At 41.2% G+C, this 20,234-nt stretch overlaps 1 protein-coding gene across 1 annotated transcript in view; it reads left to right on the top strand.

The window, feature by feature from the left end:
- Positions 1 to 20,234, top strand: part of ubac2 (UBA domain containing 2) — a 227,214-nt gene that overhangs the window by 124,353 nt on the left and 82,627 nt on the right. The window contains exon 7 of the mRNA XM_043692678.1: positions 6,803 to 6,850. Within this exon, the coding sequence (XP_043548613.1) occupies positions 6,803 to 6,850 (48 nt within the window). The remainder of the gene's footprint in view (positions 1 to 6,802; positions 6,851 to 20,234) is intronic.

Here is a 20,234-nt window from a genome sequence, read left to right as displayed (position 1 = left end):
CTTGAGAATATAGAGGAATAAACTTTGATGTTTTAAAAACAGTTCAGATTACAGATGAGGATGTTCGGGAGGTCATAGAGAATATAAAAGTGGACAAAATCTGGGATCTGATCTATGTATCTCAGCACATTGTGGGAAGCAAGGGAGGAAATTGTGAGACCCCTTGCAGAAATATTTGTGTCATCTATTACCATGTATGAGGTGCTTGATGGCTGGGGTTTGGCGAATGTGCCTTTGTTTAAGAAAGGTTGGAAGGAGAAACTGGAGAGCTATAGATTTATAAGTCTGGCTTCAGTTATGGGTAAATTGTTGGAGGTGATTACGAAAGATGGGATTTGTGGTAATTTAGGGAGACCAAAATTGAATAGGGGTAGTCACCACAGTTTTATGTGAGGAAAATCATGTCTGACAAACTGGATTGAGTTTTTTCAGGAAGTTACCAAAAAGATTGGTGATGACATAGCAGCATACATTGTTTATTTGGATTTTAGTAAAGCCTTAAACAAGGTTCCACGTGGTAGACTAATTAGACTATAAGACACAGAAGCAGAAATTAGGCTATTCGGTCGACCGCATCTGCTCTGCCATTCGAACATGGCTGATAAGTTTTTCAAACCCATTTGCCCGCTTTCTACCCATAATCATTGATCCACTTGACAATCAAATATCTATCTCTGTTTTAAATATGCTCAATGACCTGGCCTCCACAGCTTTCTGTGGGAATGAATTCCATAGATTCACCATTTTCTGGTTGAAGAGGTTTCTCTTTAACTCCATTTTAAACGGTCTTCCCTTTCCTCTAAGGCTGCGCCCTTGGTTCCTGGTTTCTCCTATCAATGGAAACATCTTCCCAATGTCCTCTCTGTCCAGGCCATTCAATATTCTGTAAGTTTCAATTGGATCACCTCTCATCCTTCCAAACTCCATCGAGTATGGACCCTCAAGAGTCATCAAGCATTCCTCATATGTTAAGCTTCTCATTCCTGGGACCATTCTTGTGAACCTCCTCTGAACATGCTCCAGGCCAGTACATCCTTCCTGAGGTATGGAGCCCAAAATTGCTCACAATACTCTAAATGTAGTCTGACCAGAGCAAGTTTACCTTGAGAGAATCCTGAACTGGAACTCCCAAGTCCCTTCGCACTTCAGATTTCTGAATTTTCTCCCCATATAGAAAATTATCCTTGTCTCTATTCTTTCTACAAAAGTGCATGACCTCACACTTTCACACATTGTACTCCACCTGCCACTTCTTTGCCCACTCTGCTTACCCATCTGAATCTTTCTGCAGTATTTCCTCAATACTGCCTCTTGCTCTACCTATCTTTGTATCATCTGCAAACATAGTCAGAATGGCCTCAGTTCCTTCATCTAGATCATTAGTGTACAAAGTACATTAGTAAGGTTAGGAATATGGGATTCAGGATGAGCTTACCAATTGGTGCATTATTGACTTAACGACAGGAGGCAGAGGGTGATGGTGGAAGGTTGTTTTTTGGAGTGGAGACCTGTCACCAATGTGTCCCACAGGGATCGGTTCTGCGTCCTCTTATTTACGTAAATAATTTGGATGAAAATATAGAAGGCATGTTCAGTAAGTTTGGGACCACACCAAAATTGGTGGCATAATAGACAGTAAAGAAGGTTTTCTATGATTGTAAAAGGATCTTGATCAAATGGGTCAACAGGCTGAAAAATGGCAGATGGAGTTCAATCTGAATGTATGCGAGGCATTGCATTTTGGTTTAACAAATAAGGGTAGGCGTATACAATTAATGGTCGGACCCTAGGGTAGTGTTGTAGAACAGAGGAATCTGGGGTGCAGGCACGTAATTCTTTAAAGTTTGCATTATATATAGACAGGGTAGTTAAAAAGGCTTTTGGCAAGCTTGCCTTCATTGCTCAGTCCTTTGAGTATAGAAGTTGTAAAGTCATGTTGAGGTTTTACAGGATATTGGTGAGGCCTCATTTGGAATACTGTGTCCAGTTCTGGTCACCCTGTTATAGGAAGGTTTAGTACGAAGCCAAAGAGGGTTCAGTGGTGATTTACCTGGATGTTGCTGGGTATGGAAAGTTTGAGTTATAGAGAAAGACTGGATAGGCTGAGACTTTTTTCACTGGAGTGTAGGAGGTTGAGAGACGACCTGATAGAAATTTATAAAATAATGACAAATATAGGTAGAGTTGATGGTGGTAGTCTTTTCCTTAGGATGTGAGATTTCAAGAGTATGGGGCATATTTTTAAGGTAAGAGGAGAGAGATTTTAAAAAGACAGAAGGGGAAAACTCTTTACATGGCGGGTGGTTCACATGTGGAATGAACTTCCTGTGGAACTAGTGGATGTGGGTACAATAACAACGTTTAGAAGACATTTGGATAATTACATGAATAGGAAAAGTTTGGAGGGATATGGGCCAGGAGCAGGCAAGTGGGACTAATTTAGTTTGGGATTATGTTTGACATGGACTGGTTGGACCAAAGGATCTGTTTCCATGTATGGCTCTGTGACTTTATGATCTATTGATCCTATACTGGTTTACAAGAACAATCCTGTTGGTCCCATTCCTCCAGCCTATCCTGTCATTTGTCAGATTTATTTTCCTTGAATGCCCATTTAGTTTCAGTCTGAAATTAATAATTATCCCCGTTTCTACCATTGTCATTGAAGCAGGGGCTTCCAAATCATTACCACATGTTGAAAAACGAAAGTTCTTCCTCACATTCTCCTCCCATCTCTTTACCAAACCTTCAATCAATGTCTTGTGTTCCTTGTTGCAATTACTAATGGAAAGTATTTCTTGTCTACCTGAGCTAAACCTGTCATAATCTTGTACATTTCTATTTAATCTAACCTCAACTTCCTTTGTTTCATGGAAAGCCGCAGTAGTTCCTTCCGTAACGTATAGCAGCTAAAATCCCTTATCTTTGGAACCGTTCCAGTAACACTCTTGTGGAGCCTTTCAAGGACTCTCACATTCTTGCTGAAGTGTAGTGACCAGAACCGATTGTGTTTCTCTATTTGTGACCTCACCTGAGCTTGATCAATATTCAGTTACTTGCCTGATTTTCTACTCAGTATTTCTATTGATAAACTCCAAGATCCAATTAAGTTTGGTAATCCTTCTTTCAGGAGAAAGTGAGGACTGCAGATGCTGGAGATCAGAGCTGAAAATGTGTTCCTGGAAAATTCGCAGCAGGTCAGGCAGCATCCAAGGAGCAGGAGAATCAATGTTTCGGGCATGAGCCCTTCTTCAGGAATGATTCCTGAAGAAGGATTCCTGAAGAAGGATTCATGCCCGAAACGTCGATTCTCCTGCTCCTTGCATGCTGCCTGACCTGCTGCGCTTTTCCAGCAACATATTTTCAGCTCTAATCCTTCTTTCAGCATGTCCTACCACTTTCAACAATCAATGCAATTTTACTCTGGTCCCTCAGTCCCTGTCCAGTCTTTAGAATATGTAATTGAGTCTATTTTGCCCCTCCCTATCCTTTCTGCCAAAATGCATCAATTCATACTTCTCTGATTAAAATCCATCTTCTACTTACATTAAAACAAAATACTACAAATGCTGGAAATCTGACATAAAATGCTAGAGAAATTCAACAGGTCTGGCAGAGTCTATGGTGAGAGAAACAGAGTTAATGTGTTAAGTAAATTATTATTCTTCTAAGGAGGTAGTAATATTATAGGTTTACTTTTCATTGAAAGAGGACAAATGGAGAAAGAACAAAAGGTGAGGTGTGGGATAATAGAGGGCGAGGAGATTGAAAGATGAAGATATCATGGAGCAAAAGTCAAAGAGAATGATAATGGTCATAGTTTTAAAAGAAACAGAATTCGTCCAGAGTGAGTGTAAATGAAAGATGAGCCAAAGGCTCTGTCTGAAAATAAAAGCACGAGAAACAAGATTAAAACTGACAAATGACCAAAAGAAATGGGGGCAGCATTCATGGTGTAAGATTGTTGAACTCAGTGTTGAGTCCAGAAGGCTGTAAAATGTTTACAATAATTAGAAGGTACTCCATCAAGACAGCATCACTACATTCTCTTCATCAGCCCTTTCTGTTACTTCATCAAAAAATTCAATTAGATTATCTGTCTTTTGAGGGATGACGGTGGCATAGTGGAAATATCACTGAATTAGTAATCCAGAGGCCTAGGTTATTGCTTTGAGGACATAGGTTCAAATCCCACCATAGGAAATAGATGTAATTTATATCTAGAATTGAAAAGTGAATTAACAAGCTGACCTCAATAATGGTTACAATGAAACCATCATCAATAGTAGTAAACAGTTGTCTAGTTCACTAATGTCCTTTTAGGGAAAGAAATCCGCTATCCTAACGTGGTCTGTGTTATCCACAGGAGATTATGACAATCCCTTCATTTAGCTCCCTTCCCACTTTAGTACCTGGGATGCAAACTATCCGGATTGAGTTGCCTATCTTCTCTAGCATAACTCACATTTCCAATATATCCAGCTCATCAATCTTCAGTTTATTGATTACCTCTACCAATTCCACTTCTATGAATATTTTGTTGGGATCATCTTCCTCAGTCAGCACCAAAGTTCCTGCAAAGTACTTTATTAAGCGTTCTAGCTTTGCCTTGCTTCTCTCAGCATAAGTTCCCTGTTTTGTTCTTAAAGGCCCCCAGAACATGCTTATTGCCTGCCTACCATATACACAGCAACAAAAGGTTTTTGTGTTCCTTTTTACTTCAGGTGCCATTCTGTATTCAAGTGCTCTCTTCCTCAGTCTTATCCTTCTCTCAACGTATTGTATTTGGTTAGTTCTTGCCTGAAAGATTCAGCAAACCAACATCGTATTTCCATTTTCCTTTGCTTCACTGTGCTCTTAATCACCCCTGCCATGCAAGGAGTCCTGGCATTTCCTTACCTATCCCCTCTGATGGTATGTACCTAGCCTTGATCTGAAAATCTCCTCCTTAAAGGTTACCCTTCGTTTTGTTATAGTTTGACCCGTAAGCGATTGGCTAGATCCATTGTCATTTGACTGAAGTTGCCTTTCTTGTAGTTTTGCAGCTCTACTTAAGACTGTTCTTTGCCTTTCTCCATCACCAATGGTGAATTGGTCATTACTCACAACAACTCATTTCACTTGGCCTCCCTACATTAGTTAGGCCACTTTTGGAATATCGTGTGCAATTCTCGTCTTCCTATCGGAAAGATCTTGTGAAACTTGAAAAGGTTCAGAAAAAGGATGTCGCCTGGGTTGGAGAATTTGAGCTATAGGGAGAGGTTGAATAGGCTGCGGCTGCTTTCCCTGGAGCGTCGGAGGCTGAGGGGTGACCTTATAGAGGTTTATAAAATCATGAGGAGCATGGATAGGATAAATAGACAAAGTCTCTTCCCTGGGGTGAGGGAGTCCAGAACTAGAGGGCATAGGTTTAGGGTGAGAGGGGAAAGTTATAAAAGAGCCCTAAGGTGTAACCTTTTCATACAGAGGGTGGTATGTGTTTGGAATGAGCTGCCAGGGGAATTGGTGGAGGTTAGTACAATTGCAACATTTAAAAGGCATATGGATGGGTATATTAATAGGAAGGGTTTGGAGAGATATGGGCCAAGTGCTGGCAGGTGGGACTAGATTGTGTTGGGATATCTGGTCGGCATGGACAAGTTGGACTGAAGGGTCTGTTTCCATCTGTACATCTCTATGACTCTAAATCATGATTTGGAGGAGTTGGTGTTGGACTGGCATGGACAAAGTTAGAAATCACACAGCACCAGATTATAGTCCATCAGGTTTGTTTAGAAGCACTAGTTTTGAAGAGGCAGCACCTCGAAAGCTAGTGCTTGCAAATAAACCTGTTGGGCTATAACCTGGTGTTGTGTGATTTTTTAACTTTGTCCTATAGGAAGGATGTTATAAAACATGAAAAGGCTCAGAAAAGATTGACAAGGATGTTGCCATGGTTGGAGGTTTTTGAGCTATAGGGAGGGGCTGAACAGATGGGCTTGTTTTCCCTGAACCATCAGTGGCTGAGGGGTGACCTTACAGAAGTTTATAAAATAAGGGGCCTGGATAGGGTAAATGGACAAGGTCTCTTCCCTGGGGTGGGAGAGTCCAGGACTGCAAGGAATAGGTTTAGGGTGAGGTGGGGGGATAGATTTATAAGGCACCTAGCGGGCAACTAGGGTGGTGCACGTGTGGAATGAGCTGCCAGAGGAAGTGGTGGAGGCTGGTATAATTACAACAATTAAAAGACATCTGACTGGTAATATGAATAGAAGGGATTTAGAGGGATATGGACCAAGTGATGGCAAATGGGACTAGATTAATTTAGGATATCTTGTTGGTTTGGACGAGTTGGACCGAAGGGTCTGATTCCGTGCTGTGCATTTCTATGACCTCGTTAGCAGCAGATCCAGTAACACCACCTTCCTAGTTTCGCTGCAGACATACTGGTCAAGGAGCTTCTTCTGAACACATCTGAAAAATTCCCTCTACGTTTTTCCCTTTTGCTTTAATGCAGTCACTGTCTATATTTGGGTAACTAAAGTCCCCCAATGTCATTACTCTAGAGATTTTCCAAATCTCAGTAATTTTGTTTTATGTTACCATGAAGACTAATCTTTTATTAAATCATGAAATTAATGAAACATAGACAATGATTGTTCCTTATTGACATGCATATTTTATTATTTATATCTCGTTGATCTTAGTTCAGATCAGTCCTAATTTTGTTGAAGAGCAGTGCAGGGGCTGAATGGCTTGCTCCTGCACTTGATTTGTATGTTTGTATCTGCAGTTACCCATTTGTGTTTTGTTTTGTTTGTAGCTTTTGACATCTAGTACTACTACATGGATTTTGGCCTTTAGTGGATTAGTGAGTACCTTTTTACTTAATATTTTTTGTTTGAAAATAAGTCTCTTGCTGTGGTTTAAATTTTACGTCAATTCATTTGAAGGTTGTCAAAATTGATTTGGAGGCTTGATTGATGTACTGTGGTTGCAAGTTCACTGAATTACATAGAATGCAGAAACGTGATTCAGCCAAACAGATCTATGTCAGTGTTTATAAATAATCCAGGCCTGCTCTCACCATATTTCACTGGATTATCAGCTTAGCATTCTTCCTCATATACTTACCTAGATTCCCCTTAAATTTACTTGCCTCAACCACTCCATATGATAGCAAGTTCCACATTATTGCTAGAATAAAGCAAAGAATGTGGATGCTGCAAATCTGAAACGAAAACACAAATTGCTATAGAAACTCAGCAGCTCTGACAGTATCTATGGAGAGAAAGCAGAGTTAACATTTCTGGTTCTGAAGAAGGGTCACTGGACTCAAAACCTTTTAATTTTGCTTTCTTTCTACAAATACTGCCAGACCTACTGAGGTTCTCCAGCAATTTCTGTTTTTGTTCCACATTATTACTACTCCTTAGATAAAGTAATTCCTTTTGGATTCCAGCACTGTTTTGGATATGTCAGCATTTTCAATATATGATCAGAAAGTGTATGAACATTATGCAAACAAGTGTGATTGGCCACCTAGGAAATTCCTTGTGTGATTGATGAGCTTGATCCTAGAGCTGCATCTGTGACCACACATTTGGCAGCTGTTTCCAGAAAATAGAAATGATCCTTTGCATTGAGATTACTGGCTTTTCTTTCTCTGGTTCCTTTTCTATACTTCCTCTTGCTGGCTGGTCTTCTCAAAAGATTTGGCGCTTCATACTAGAATTTCTTCCAAGTCAAATTCTTCTGAATAGGGTATCGCATGCATTGACATTTATGTTGCATTTCTTGAGGGAAGCCTTCAGAGAGTCTTTGAAATGCTTCGTTTGACCTCCCCTCACTCGAGTGCCTTCCTTGAGTTGAACAAAGATGATTTGCTTTGACAATCGGAACTCAGGCATCCTAAGCATGTGGCCAACCCAACGGAGTTGGTTTCGGATGACCACTGCCTCAATGCTCATTCTGTTTGCAGCTTCAAGGATGCTGATGTTTGTACACCTGTCCTCCCATCTTGTATAGATGATCCATTTCAAACAGCAATAATGATACTACTTAAGGATCCTGACGTAGTGTCCATATGTGGTCCAGAGTCATATAGAAGAGTTGGAAGGATGACTGCTTTATGCACAAGGATTTTAGTCTCAGCGTGAATGTCATGGTCATCAAAGATTCTGAACCTTAGTTTTCCACAGGCAGTGCTTGCAGTTTGGGTGAAATGTTGAACCTCCACATCCATGTCAGCCTTGGATAAAAGATAATTCCCAAGTAAGGGAAATGTTTCACATTTGGGAAGGCTTCTCTATTGATCTTAGTGAAGAGGTAACCACATCTTAACCTGAGACAGATTGTTGAAGGATTTGAAACTCTTGAAGTTGAGGCTGAGTCCACTTCTTCAATATGACTCCACAAAGGAATTTAGCAGAAATGTTAAATCCTCTTTGAGAAAGCAGAGGTGGTGATGTTATCTGCAGACTGAAGTGCCATAAGCGAGTTTGTTGTTATTTTCTTCTTGGATTTCAATCAGTTGAGGTTGAACAGTTTTCTGTCCATCTTGTAGACAATGTCCATACCACTGGCAAACTTGTTCTTGACAAGATGAAGAATGGTGGTGATGAACATAGAAAACAGGGTGTGGTAGATGACTCATCGCTATTTGACCCCTTCTTGACCTGAAAGGATTCTGTCATATTACCATCGGTAAGGACTGTCACCATATGTTGTCGAGATGGAAATGGAGGATGTTGATGAATTTCACTGGACAGTTGCCCTTTCACAGCATCTTCCATAGCACTTCCTCACTGACTGAGTCAAGAGCCTTTATCAGGTTGAAGTCCATTGTTGGTGCTGTTCCTGGCATTTCTCTTGCTGAGCAGTCAAAATCATCTATAGTTCTGCAGTTTGGACGGAAGCCACACTGGTTTTTAGCAAGGATTTCCACCAGGATTAGGAGATGGTGCCGAACGAGGATTTGGGTGATGATCTTTCTGGTGATGGAGAGTAGGGGGATTCCTTAATAGTTTTCCAGTCCACTTTGTCTCCTTTCTTGATGGTGGCATCCTTGAGATTGCCAGGGATTTTATCTTGGTCCCAGATTTTCAGGAACAGTTAATGGATATGACAGATAAGCTCCTCTTCCAAGTTTGAAAATCTCCACTGGAATGCCATCTCTTCCTACTTTTCTAAAGTTAATGTGTCTAATGGTGGCTTCAACTTCTGCTACACTGGGTGAGAGTCCAAGAACATCTTTGGGGAGTTTGGGGTTTTGTCAAACATGTCCTTGTTGCCAATTGTATTGGAGATTGGGAGTTCTTTGAAGTATTCTATCCATCAGAGGCTGACATATTCTCTGTCCCTCAAACATGCTGTGCTTCAGTTTGAGGCTAAGGGTATTGGGTCTGTATATTGCCTTGGTGACATTGAAGAATCCCCAGATGTTGTGCTTGTCAGCAAGGAGTTGCAGCTCCTTCACTTTCTCAAACCATCATAGAATATACAGTGTAGCTATTCATCCGATCTGATGTGTGCTACTGTTTATACTCCTTATTGTCTGAGCTGCGATCTCCCTTTTTAAAATAAAACCTTAAGTTATCTCGAGAATGTGACTTGAAAGAAGTTCTGGTATTTACACATTAATCAACCAAAACTTGCAACCCATTCGAAAAGATGAAAGGCTTAACAACAATCTAGGTTTGTTCAACATATTGCATCAGTTGCATGACCCTGTGATGTTGTGCTGCAAATTCTGTCTCTTATGATCCTGCTCCATAGCTACCTGATGAAGGTGCAGCGCTTCTAAAGCTAGTATTTCCAAATAAACCTGTTGGACTACAACCTGGTGTTGTGTGATTTTTAACTTTGTCCACCCCAGTCCAACACTGGCACCTCCATGACATTACACTCCTTATGATCCTTCCTGAATTTTGTTAGTGACAGCCTGGCATTTATGTTCCTTCATTATGGACTCCCCTACCAATTTGAATGCTGTGTTGTTAAATGTATCTTTGTGTTTGTAAACCTCTCTTAGATTTATCTTTTCTATTAGTTCAAAGCATGATAACTCCAAGCTGTTGTTCTGCAATATTTTTAACAACAGAACTAGTTTCTTTGAAATATATTAAGGTGATGGGTTTAAATAATATAAATAAAAGGACAAAACTATCAAGGAGCATTTGAAGTCCATCATTCTCATGTTGGAGATGTGTGTCCAACCTTGTGAAATTGTTTTATTTGCAAAAACAAATTTCTGGTCTCCTTTATCTGACTTGAATATTACAAGAAAATTGCAGTTACTGCATCACTGGTTTTATTTCCCAATTGAACAATGCTCATTGATAATCATAATAACATTAGATGCTGAACTGAATGTCTTTTAATACTCGTGTCCACTGTACATTCTAGTGAATAGTTTCATTAGTCATTCACGATAACCACCTTTCTCAGTGCCTCAATTTTCTGTTACAATGCTGAATTCATATGATACTCTTTTCTAGTATCATAAGACTTAGGCTGAATGACCTGCATCTGTTCCTATCAAATCTGCTCTGCCCTTCGTTGCTGATCTGATAATCCTCAACTTCACTTTCTTGCTTTTTCTTCAAAATGCTTGCTTCCTTCCCTGATCAAACAGCTGTCTATCTCAGTGTTGAATGTATTTAATAACCCAGCCCCTACAGTCCTCTGTGGCAAAAGATTCCACAAATTCACCACGCTCTGAGAAAAGAAATCCCTCCTCATCTCTGTTAAGTGTGCAGAGTCAAAAGTGTGGTGCTGGAAAAGCACATTTAGGTAGGCAGCATCCAAGGAGCAGGAGAATCGACGTTTTGAGTATAAGCTCTTATTATTCTTCTCCCCCTCTATGAAGTGTGCAATCCCTTTTCCTGAGATTATGCTCTCTAGTCCTGGGGTCTCCCACAAAGTGGAAACAACCTTTCTGCATCTACTCTGTCACGACCCCTGAAGAATCGTGAATGCATCAGTAAAGTCGCCTCTCATTCTAAACTCGACCCAAAATACTCAACCTCTCCCTGTCCCTGAATCGACATATGCCCGAAATGTCGATTCTCCAGTTCCTTTGATGCTGCCTGACCTGCTGCGCTTTTCCAGCAACACATTTTTAAGCTCTCCCTGTAAGACCCTCAGTATCCAGGATCAACCTCGTGAAGCTTCTCCACCCAATGTTACTATATATATGGTGCAGTGTTAACAATCCAAAGTAGTACAGGGCTGCTGCAAGGGTATTAGGTGCCTAAGACAGTCTTCAATCTTGTCTCTTGCCCTCCCCCAGAAAATAATTGTTATATCTTAGTATGAATAAATATTCTGGATTGATGATTATCGGTTTATTTTACAAAAAAAGAATATTGTAAAATTGATTGTATATTCTCACTGTCTTACACTTTACCCAGGTACCCAAGAAGTACACCTTACACAATGCGGTACAGTGTACATGATGTAATACCAAAGTGTCCTTGCAGCAGTTATTAGATGATTTTATGCACAGTTCTCATAATCAGTAATCTTTGTGATTGCGTGGGCTAGATTGAATTACATTTTTGATACTGTTCGTTGGTTCCCCATTTTGAAATTGCCATGTTGCTGTACAAATTGTAAAATTGCACATTAACGGAATGAGGAAGATCATGTGAAATTTTGGAAAGGCTGCAATGTAAATAAGTGGATATCTATGCGCATATCTGTACATGTGGATGTATATGAAATTGAGACATTTCATTCCCACTGCTGGAAATCTGTGTGCGTATGTACATAATTTCAGGAAGGATTGATTCCTTTTTTCCATTTCCTCTCCCCCTCCATATTGTTGCTGTAGGCTATCATCTAGTTTGTCTAGCGATCTTGCTATCCTGAAGTAGTACGTGTGAGATTTTGTAGACAGCAAGTTAACATCTAGCAGTAGAGGCAAGCATAATAAACTTCATTCAGTATCAATGCATGTATTTGCTTGATATTTTCCTCTTATTGGGAATGCGCTGAACTCTGAGCTCGCTATGTTTAGCAAGGAAGTCAAGGATTACAAGCAAAGGCAGAAAAGTGAGGTTCAGAGCACAATCAAATTAACCATGATCTTATCTAATAATGCAGCAGGCTCAGGGCTAATGGCTCATTCCTGCTCCTATTGCGTATAATTTTAATGTTTGCATTGTTATCTTCAGCATCAAGAGCGTTGCACGCCCAGAAATTTTATCATGGTTGAGCAACAGCTGAAGCAACATTTCAAACACTGAGTCTTCATTTCAGCTACCAGCAATTTGGCTGTGTCTTGAGCTCAAAATGCATTCCTGGCACTGGAGTTGCTATCTTTCTCCAGTCATCCAACATGACTGAAGTCTTCATCCTTTGATGCCATTCCAGTAAATCTCCTCTGCAACCTCTCTAAGGTCTTGACGTCCTTCCTAAAATGTGATGCCCAGAACTGACTTTGGTGTTCCAGCCTAATCAATGTTCAGTTTGGATTGAAATTCTTGCTAATTAACATTGAAGAGCACAGTTCAAATTACAGTGTCTGTCATTTATTAAGATGAATTTCATATTGTCATGGCAAGCAGCGATGAGATTTCTGGTCTTTGAATCCTGCATTGACATCTAGCAGAATACTTATTCAGAAGGGATTGGACATAGGCCTGTGTAGACTTACACACGTGAAAAGGAAGAACTGGCAATGGGGAAAGAGTAGGAATGAGTGGCAATAATTGGCTCTTTCAGAGGACCAGCTCAGGCACCATAGGCTGAGTGGCCTTCCCGTGCACAAGTGATAAGTGAATAATTTTCCCAAATTGTAATTGCTGCAACTTTGGACAATAGATGTTCTCCATAAGAATTACTAATTACAACTAATGTGTGTGATATTCAGAAATTGGAAGTGCAGACATGATGGATGTTGTTGCAGATTTGATTTCTTGTCGTGTTGTTGTTTGATGAGACCAAGAAGCCTTGATTTCTGATACTGATATTGTTCAGTAATCTTGAACTTGCGATGCTTGTTTCGGGTAGTTGCACATTGCTGTCAGGACGATTGTTGCCTTGGAGATAGGTATTTTCAGATTCAGTGGTGATTGCGGTTGAGTGTGGATGTGGACAGGAAGCATTCTGACTGGGAACAGAACATTGTCGTTAGTGACTGACAATATATTTAATTAAAAAAAATGAAATTCTGTTTTGTGGAGTCGGTTCTTCAGTAATGCCACAGCTGCTAGGTATTGGAAATTTATAATAATTACATAAAACTCCATGGAAAGTACAGAACAAAAAAAGACTATTTGGACCAACTTTTTATGCCATTGTTCATGCTCTACACATTTCATCTCACTTACATCTCACCCTTTCAACATATTCCTATATATATTTTCTACGTATCATGAGAATCGGAACATTAACTCTGCTTTTTTCTGCCCACAAGTTCTGCCAAACCTGTTTCTATTTATGATTGCATCTGTCCATGGGATAAGCTCATTTTTGTTCACTTGCAACTGCTCTTTCAAAATCTCAATTGTTTAGCCTTCATGCATCCATTCACAATGACGTATCTGCAGCTAATTATCTGCTCAGCCACACTTTCCCCTCCATTTTTGATGTCCCAATACACATTAAATCCTTTACTTTTGCTTATTCTAGTCATTTCAGACCAGTTGAGCTCCCTTAAGTCCAAGACTTCCATGAAAATAGCAAATAACATTTTTAACCATTCACCACCAGACCTGCGGGATTGTAAGAGCAAAAGAACTAGGAACTGGAGTAGGCAATTCAGCCCCTCAATTCAGCTGTGTCATTTAATACCCTCATGGTTGATTTCACTTTTCCTGCTGGCTCTCCGTAATCCTTCAATTCATTACTACTTAAAAATGCATCTACTCCCTAAATTCACTAAGTGTCCCAGCATCTACAGCACTATAGGATAGTGAATTCCACAGATTCATGACGGTTTGAGAGAAAAAGTAATTTCTTCTCATCTGTTTTAAATCCGTTCCCCCTTATCATAAAACTATGGCTCCTTGTTCTATGTAAACATGAATTGAGTCCTGATGTTTAGATTAGAGTGGTGCTGGAAAAGCACAGCAGGTTAGGCAGCATCCGAGGAGCAGGAAAATTGATGTTTCAGGCAAAAGTACTTCATCAGGAATAGAGACAGGGAGCCTCCAGGGTGGAGAGATAAATTGGGGGGGACATGCTAAGGAGAAGGTAGCAAAGAGTACAGTAGATTAATAGGGGTGGGGATGGAGGTGATAGGTTGGAGAGGAGGGTGGGGAATGGTAGCAAAGGGTACAATAGGTGAATGGAGGTAATTGCTGGAAAAGCAGAGCAGATCAAGCAGCACCCGAGGACCAGGAAAACCGACGTGGCTGGGAGTGGGGGGAAGGGGGCGCTGGGGGGAATGTAGCAAAGAGTACAATAGGTGAATGGGGGTGGGGATGGAGTTGATAAGTCAGAGGGGAGGGTGGGGGAAGGTAGCAAAGAGTACAGTAGGTGAATCGGGGTGGGGATGGAGGTGATAGGTCAGAGGGGAGGGTGGAGTGGATAGGTGGAAAGGGCTTTGGCCTGAAACATCGATTTTACTGTTCCTCGGATGCTGCCTGACCTGCTGTGCTTTTCCAGCACCACTCTAATCTAAACTCTGGTTTCCAGCATCTGCAGTCCTCACTTTTGCCTATGAATTGAGTCCTGCATATTGCCTGCCAAAAGTGCTCATTGTTCCAGAGTCTTCTTGGAATGCAAAGTTAAACCCTTAAAATATTTTGTTTCGTGTATTAGTTTGCACAAACTAATGTCTGCAGCTTTTCTCTATTTCTTCTCCAACTCAATTTCAAGTGTAGGGAGACTCAGGGAATTCTTTGTCCCGAAGATTGAACATCATCAAGTGCTTCCAAAACCACTAGGCAAAACTTTCTTTAAAGTTCGGTCCTGCCCTAGCCCAGAACTTGCAACTTTCTCTGGTTCCCTCTTATCTTTTCTACATGCTTTGTTCCTCATTCATCTTGTCCATGAATTCTCCCTCCTGCTGTCTTGTCCTGATTCCAACTTGATTCCTGGACTACTCAACTTCTGTGTTCTACGATCTTATACTCCACAACCACGTGATGAAGCAGCAGTGCCCTGAAAGCTAGTGCTTTCAAATAAAGCTATTGGACTATAACCTGGTGTTGTGTGATTTTTAACAATTCACAATGTATTTCAGTAACTTGTTTTTAAAATTGCAAACATCTTCTTATATAATTTCTTTCATTTAAAGCATTATCTTTTCAGTCCAAAAACAAAACTAATCTTTGCATGACTCCACCTTCCAGAGAGATGAAGTGCCATTTCAAAAATTAATTTCATTATAAGATAGATAACAATACATGGACTGAAATACATTCACCCTCCTTCATCCTTTTAGAAGTATTATACAATGGTCTGTCAATCTTTTCATAAATTCTTAACTTGTTCTTTAATTTCTACTGCCGGGACAATGTACCTGCTACGGTCCTGGTTTCACATTTTCTATATGAGGCATGGAAACTCTGAAAAATGTACTGCAGCATGAAAGGAAACTTCCTAATTTTCCAATTCATTATTTGACTGTGTTTGACCTTTCTGCAGCTTTCTCACAAAAATTTATTTCTCATAAATGGGAAATTCCATTATCAATGTGCAGCCAGTCATGTACTCTAAATGTAGGTATGTTCGCTGAGCTGGGAAGTTGGTTTGCAAGCATTTCATCCCATCTTTAGGTGACATCCACAGTGCTGTGGAGCTTCCTGTGAAGTGCTGCTGTCCTGTGTCAGTTGGAATGTATTTGATTTCATTCCCAGTGCTTCCGGTTGCTGGTTCTGGTTGTTCATTGCCGTGATCGGCATATTGGATCTAGGTCTATGCGTTGTTGATGGAGCCCATAGATGGGTGCCATGCCTCTAGAAACTCTCTGGCTGTCCTCTGTTTGGCTTGACCTATTATTGTTGTGTTGTCCCAGTCGAATTTGTGGTCCTTGTCATCTGTGTCATCTAGGGACAGCTTGCCGTGGCGTTTAGTGGCTAGTTGATGTTCATGAAATATGGATTGCTAGTTGTCTGCCTGTTTGTCCGATATAGTGTTTTGTGCATTCCCTGCATGGAATCTTGTACACCACCTTTGTCTTGCACATGATGGGTGTTAGTTATTTTGATCTGGTGAGTTATTGTCTGAGCATGGCTGTTGGTTTGTCTGCTGTCATGAATCCAAGTGGTCAGAGAAGTCCAACAGTCAGTTCCGAGACATTTTTTTATACAAGGTAGAGTGGTTAGTAGTTGTGACATGTCTGTGTCGCATCGTTTATCTGCTAGGCATCTGCGGATGAAGTTGCAGGGATATTCGCTCTTGGCAAAGAGAAGTAGAGGTGTTTTTCTTCCTCTCTTCACAGATCGGGAGTGCTGCAGTGTGTTGTAGCCCTTTTGATCAGCCTCCTAATGCAGCTTCTCTTGTGTGTGTTTGGATGGTTGCTGTTATAATTCAGGATCTGATTTGTGTGTGTGGCTTTTCTGTACTTTTGTTGTGCATTCCCAGCTTGGCAAATACACCCACAACAACTGCGACCAGCACCCAAGCTACAAATCTTTACACAAACCTTGTACTCTAAATAAAAGTAATGTTAATGTGGAATAAAACACTTAATCTGTATCCAAATGTCTACTTGAAAGCCGAAACTAAGTAGCAGATTTAAAACAGAGATGAGAGGAATTGTTCTTTCAAAGGGTCATGAGTGTGTGGGGTTCACTATCCCAGAGTGTGGTGGATGTCAGGGCACTGCATAAATTTGAGGAAGAGAGAGACAGATTTTTAATTAGTAACATATTAAGTGGTTATGGGAGTGGGAAGGCCAAGATGAAGTCAGCCGTGTTTGTATTAAGTGACACAGCAGGCTCAAGGAGTTGAGTGGTCTATTATTCTTACGTTCTTCTGAAAAAAATCAACTGCATTTGGTTTCAGAGTGTCAACATATTTGTGTCAATGTCTTAAAATTATACTTTGTGCTTTTGGATTGCAGTTATTGAATTCTTCTTTACATTTCTAATTCAAGTAAATACTCTAGCAATCCTGCTTTTCTTTTAGTCACTTGTGAAAGGTGGGTTTCACAGACTGGCCAGGATGTATTATCTGTCCCTAGCTTGCCTTGAGAAGGTGGCAGTGAGCTGCCTCCTTGAACCACTACAGGCCATGAGCTGTAGATTGACCCACAATGCCCTTGGTTAGGGATTACCAGGATTTTCATCTCATGACAGTGAAACAATGGAAATATGTTTCCAAGTCAGAATGATGAGTGGCTTGGAGGTGAACTTGCAGGTGGTGGTGTTCCCATGCATGTGCTGCCCTTGTCCTTCTAGATGGAAGTGGTCGTAAGTTTGGGAGGTGCTGGCTCAAGATCTTTGGTGAATTTTTGCAGTTCACCTTGTAGATGGTACACAGTCATGCTATTGAGCATCAACCGTGGAGGGAGTGGATGCTTGTGAATTTGGTGCCAATCAAACAAGCTGCTTTGTCCTGGATGGTGTCATGCTTCTTGAGTGCTGTTGGAGCTGCACTCAATAAGGTACATGGGTGTACTTCATCACACTTGTGACTTGTGCCTTGCAGGTGGTGAAAGACCTTCGGGAGTCAGGAGGTGTACGCCTAACCTCTGATTGGTTCTCATAGCCACTGTGTTTATGTGTTGAGTCCAATTGAGTTTCTGGTCAACGGTAACCCAGGATGTTGATAATGGGGGATTCAGTAATGGCGACAGTATAAAAGGGGCGGTAGTTAGATTGTCTCTTATTTCTGATGGTCATTGCTTGACATTTATGTGGTGAGAATGTAACTTGTTACTTGTCAGCCCAAGCTTGGATATTGTCCAAATCATGTTACATTTGAACATGGATTACTCCCATATCTGAGGTGTTGCAAATGGTGCTGAACATTATGCAAACATCAGCAAACATCCCTACTTCTGACCTTACGATGGAAGAAAAGTCATTGATGAAACAGCTAAAGATGGTTGGGCCTCGGACACTACCCTGAGGAACTCCTGCAGATATGTAATGGGAAGACCAATTAGAATGGAAATAAGGAGAAACTTCTTCAGCAAGAGAGTGGTGAATCGATGGAATTCATTGCCACAGAAGGCATTGGAGGCCAGGTCACTGAGTGTATTTAAGACTGAAATAGATAGGTTCTTGAGTATCGAGGGGATCAATGTTTATGGGGAGATAGCTGGAGAATAGGGTTGAGAACTTATCAACCACGATTGAATGATGGAGCAGACTCAATGTGCTGAATGGCCTAATTGCTGCTCCTATGTCTTATGGTTTTATGGTCTTATGTCTTGGAGCTGAGATGACTGATGACCAATATCCACAGCCACCGTCCTATGTGTCAGCTGTGACTGCAACCACCAGAGATGGCCCCTGATACCCATTGATTCTAGTTTTGCTAGGGCTCTTAGATGCCACACTCGGTCAACTCCAGTCTTGATGTTAAGACTTGTCACTCTTCCCTCACCTCTGGAATTCAGCTCTTTTGTCCACGTTTGAACCAGAGCTGTAATACGGTCAGGAGCTGAGTGGCCCAGCCGGAACCCAAACTGAGTATCAGTGAGCAGGTTATTGCTGAGCAGGTGCTGTTTGATAGCACTGTTGATGATACTTCCAACACGTTGCTGATGATTGAGAATAGATTGATGAGGCAGTAATTGACTGCACTGGATTTGTCCTGCTTATTGTGTCCAGGACACACCTGGGCAATTTTCCACATCATTGGATAGATGCTGGTGTTGTAATTGTATCGGAAGAGCTTGGCTAGGGGAGTGGCATGTTCCAGAGCACAAATCTTAAGTACTATTGTCAGAATGTTGTCAGGACCAATAGACTTTTCCATATTCATTGCCTCCAACCATTTCTTGATATCACATGGAGTGAATTGATTTGTCTGAAAATTGGTATCTGGAGGAGCAGGAGATAGATCAGCCACTTGACACTTCTGGCTAAACATTGTTGAGAATGCTTCAGCCTTATTTGTGCTCCTCCAGTGTTGGTGCTCCTCTATCAGTAAGGATGGAGATATTTGTGGTGCCTTCTCCTCCAGTGAATTGTTTAGTTATAGACCACTATTCATGACTAGATGTGGCAGGACTGCAGAGCTTGTATCTGATCCACTATTTATAGGATTGCTTAACTCTGTCTCTCACTTGTTGCTTCTGCAGTTTGGCACACAGGCAGTCCTATTTTGTAGTTTCACCAGGTTGACACCTCATTTTTAGGCGTTTCTGACGCAGCTATTGACAAGCCCTCTTGCACTTTCATTGGATCTGACATTATGGTAATGGTTAAGTAGGAGACATCCTGGGCCATGAAATTACAGATTGTGCTGCAGTACAATTCTGCTACTGTTGATGGCCCACAGCACTGCATGAATATCAGAGTTGCTAGATCTGTTCGAAGTCTGTCCCATTTAATATAGTGATAATGCCAAACAACACAGTGGAGAGTATTCTCCATGTGAAGGCAAGACTTCGTTTTCACAAGGACTGTGTGGTCACTCTTACGTATACTGACATGCACAGATGCATCAGCAGCTTGGTAAGGATGAGGTCAGTTATGTTTTTCCTCCTTGTTAGTTCCCTCACCACCTGCCGCAGACCCAGTCGAGCAGCTATGTCCTTCAGGACCTGACCAGCTTGATTGATAGTGCTGCTGTTAAGCCTATCTTGGTTGACTTTGAGATACCCCACCAGCACCCCTGCCAAACTCAGTGCTTCCTCCAAGTGTTGTTCAACTTGGAGGAGAGCTGATTTATCAGGCAAGGAAGTACAGTATATGGTAATCAGCAGGACGTTTTTTACCCATGTTTAATCTGAAGTCATGAGACCTCATGGGGGCCAGAGTCAATGTTGAGGACTCCCAGGGCAATTCCCTCCCACCACTGTGCCACCACCTCTGCTGAGTATGTCATGCTGGTGGGAGGGGTGGTGTCTGGGACAGTGTCTGTAAAGTCTGATCCTTTGAATATGACTTTGTCGGGCTGTTGCTTGACTATTTTGTGAGACAGCTCTCCCCAGATGGTGGTAAGAAGGACTTTGCAGGGTCAACAAGGCTGTTTCTGCCGCTGTCATTTCTGGTGTCTCGGTCGATACCAGGTGTCCTTTGATTTCATTTGAGATTTTGTAGCAATTGACACAACTGAATGACTTGCTGGACCATTTCAGAGTGAAGTTGAGAGTCAATCACATTACTGAGGGTCTGGAGTCA

Source organism: Chiloscyllium plagiosum, chromosome 6, assembly GCF_004010195.1.
Source record: "Chiloscyllium plagiosum isolate BGI_BamShark_2017 chromosome 6, ASM401019v2, whole genome shotgun sequence".
Lineage (NCBI taxonomy): Eukaryota > Metazoa > Chordata > Chondrichthyes > Orectolobiformes > Hemiscylliidae > Chiloscyllium > Chiloscyllium plagiosum.
The sequence above is the reverse complement of the archived record's forward strand: the minus strand, read 5'-3'. Positions and strand labels throughout refer to the sequence as shown.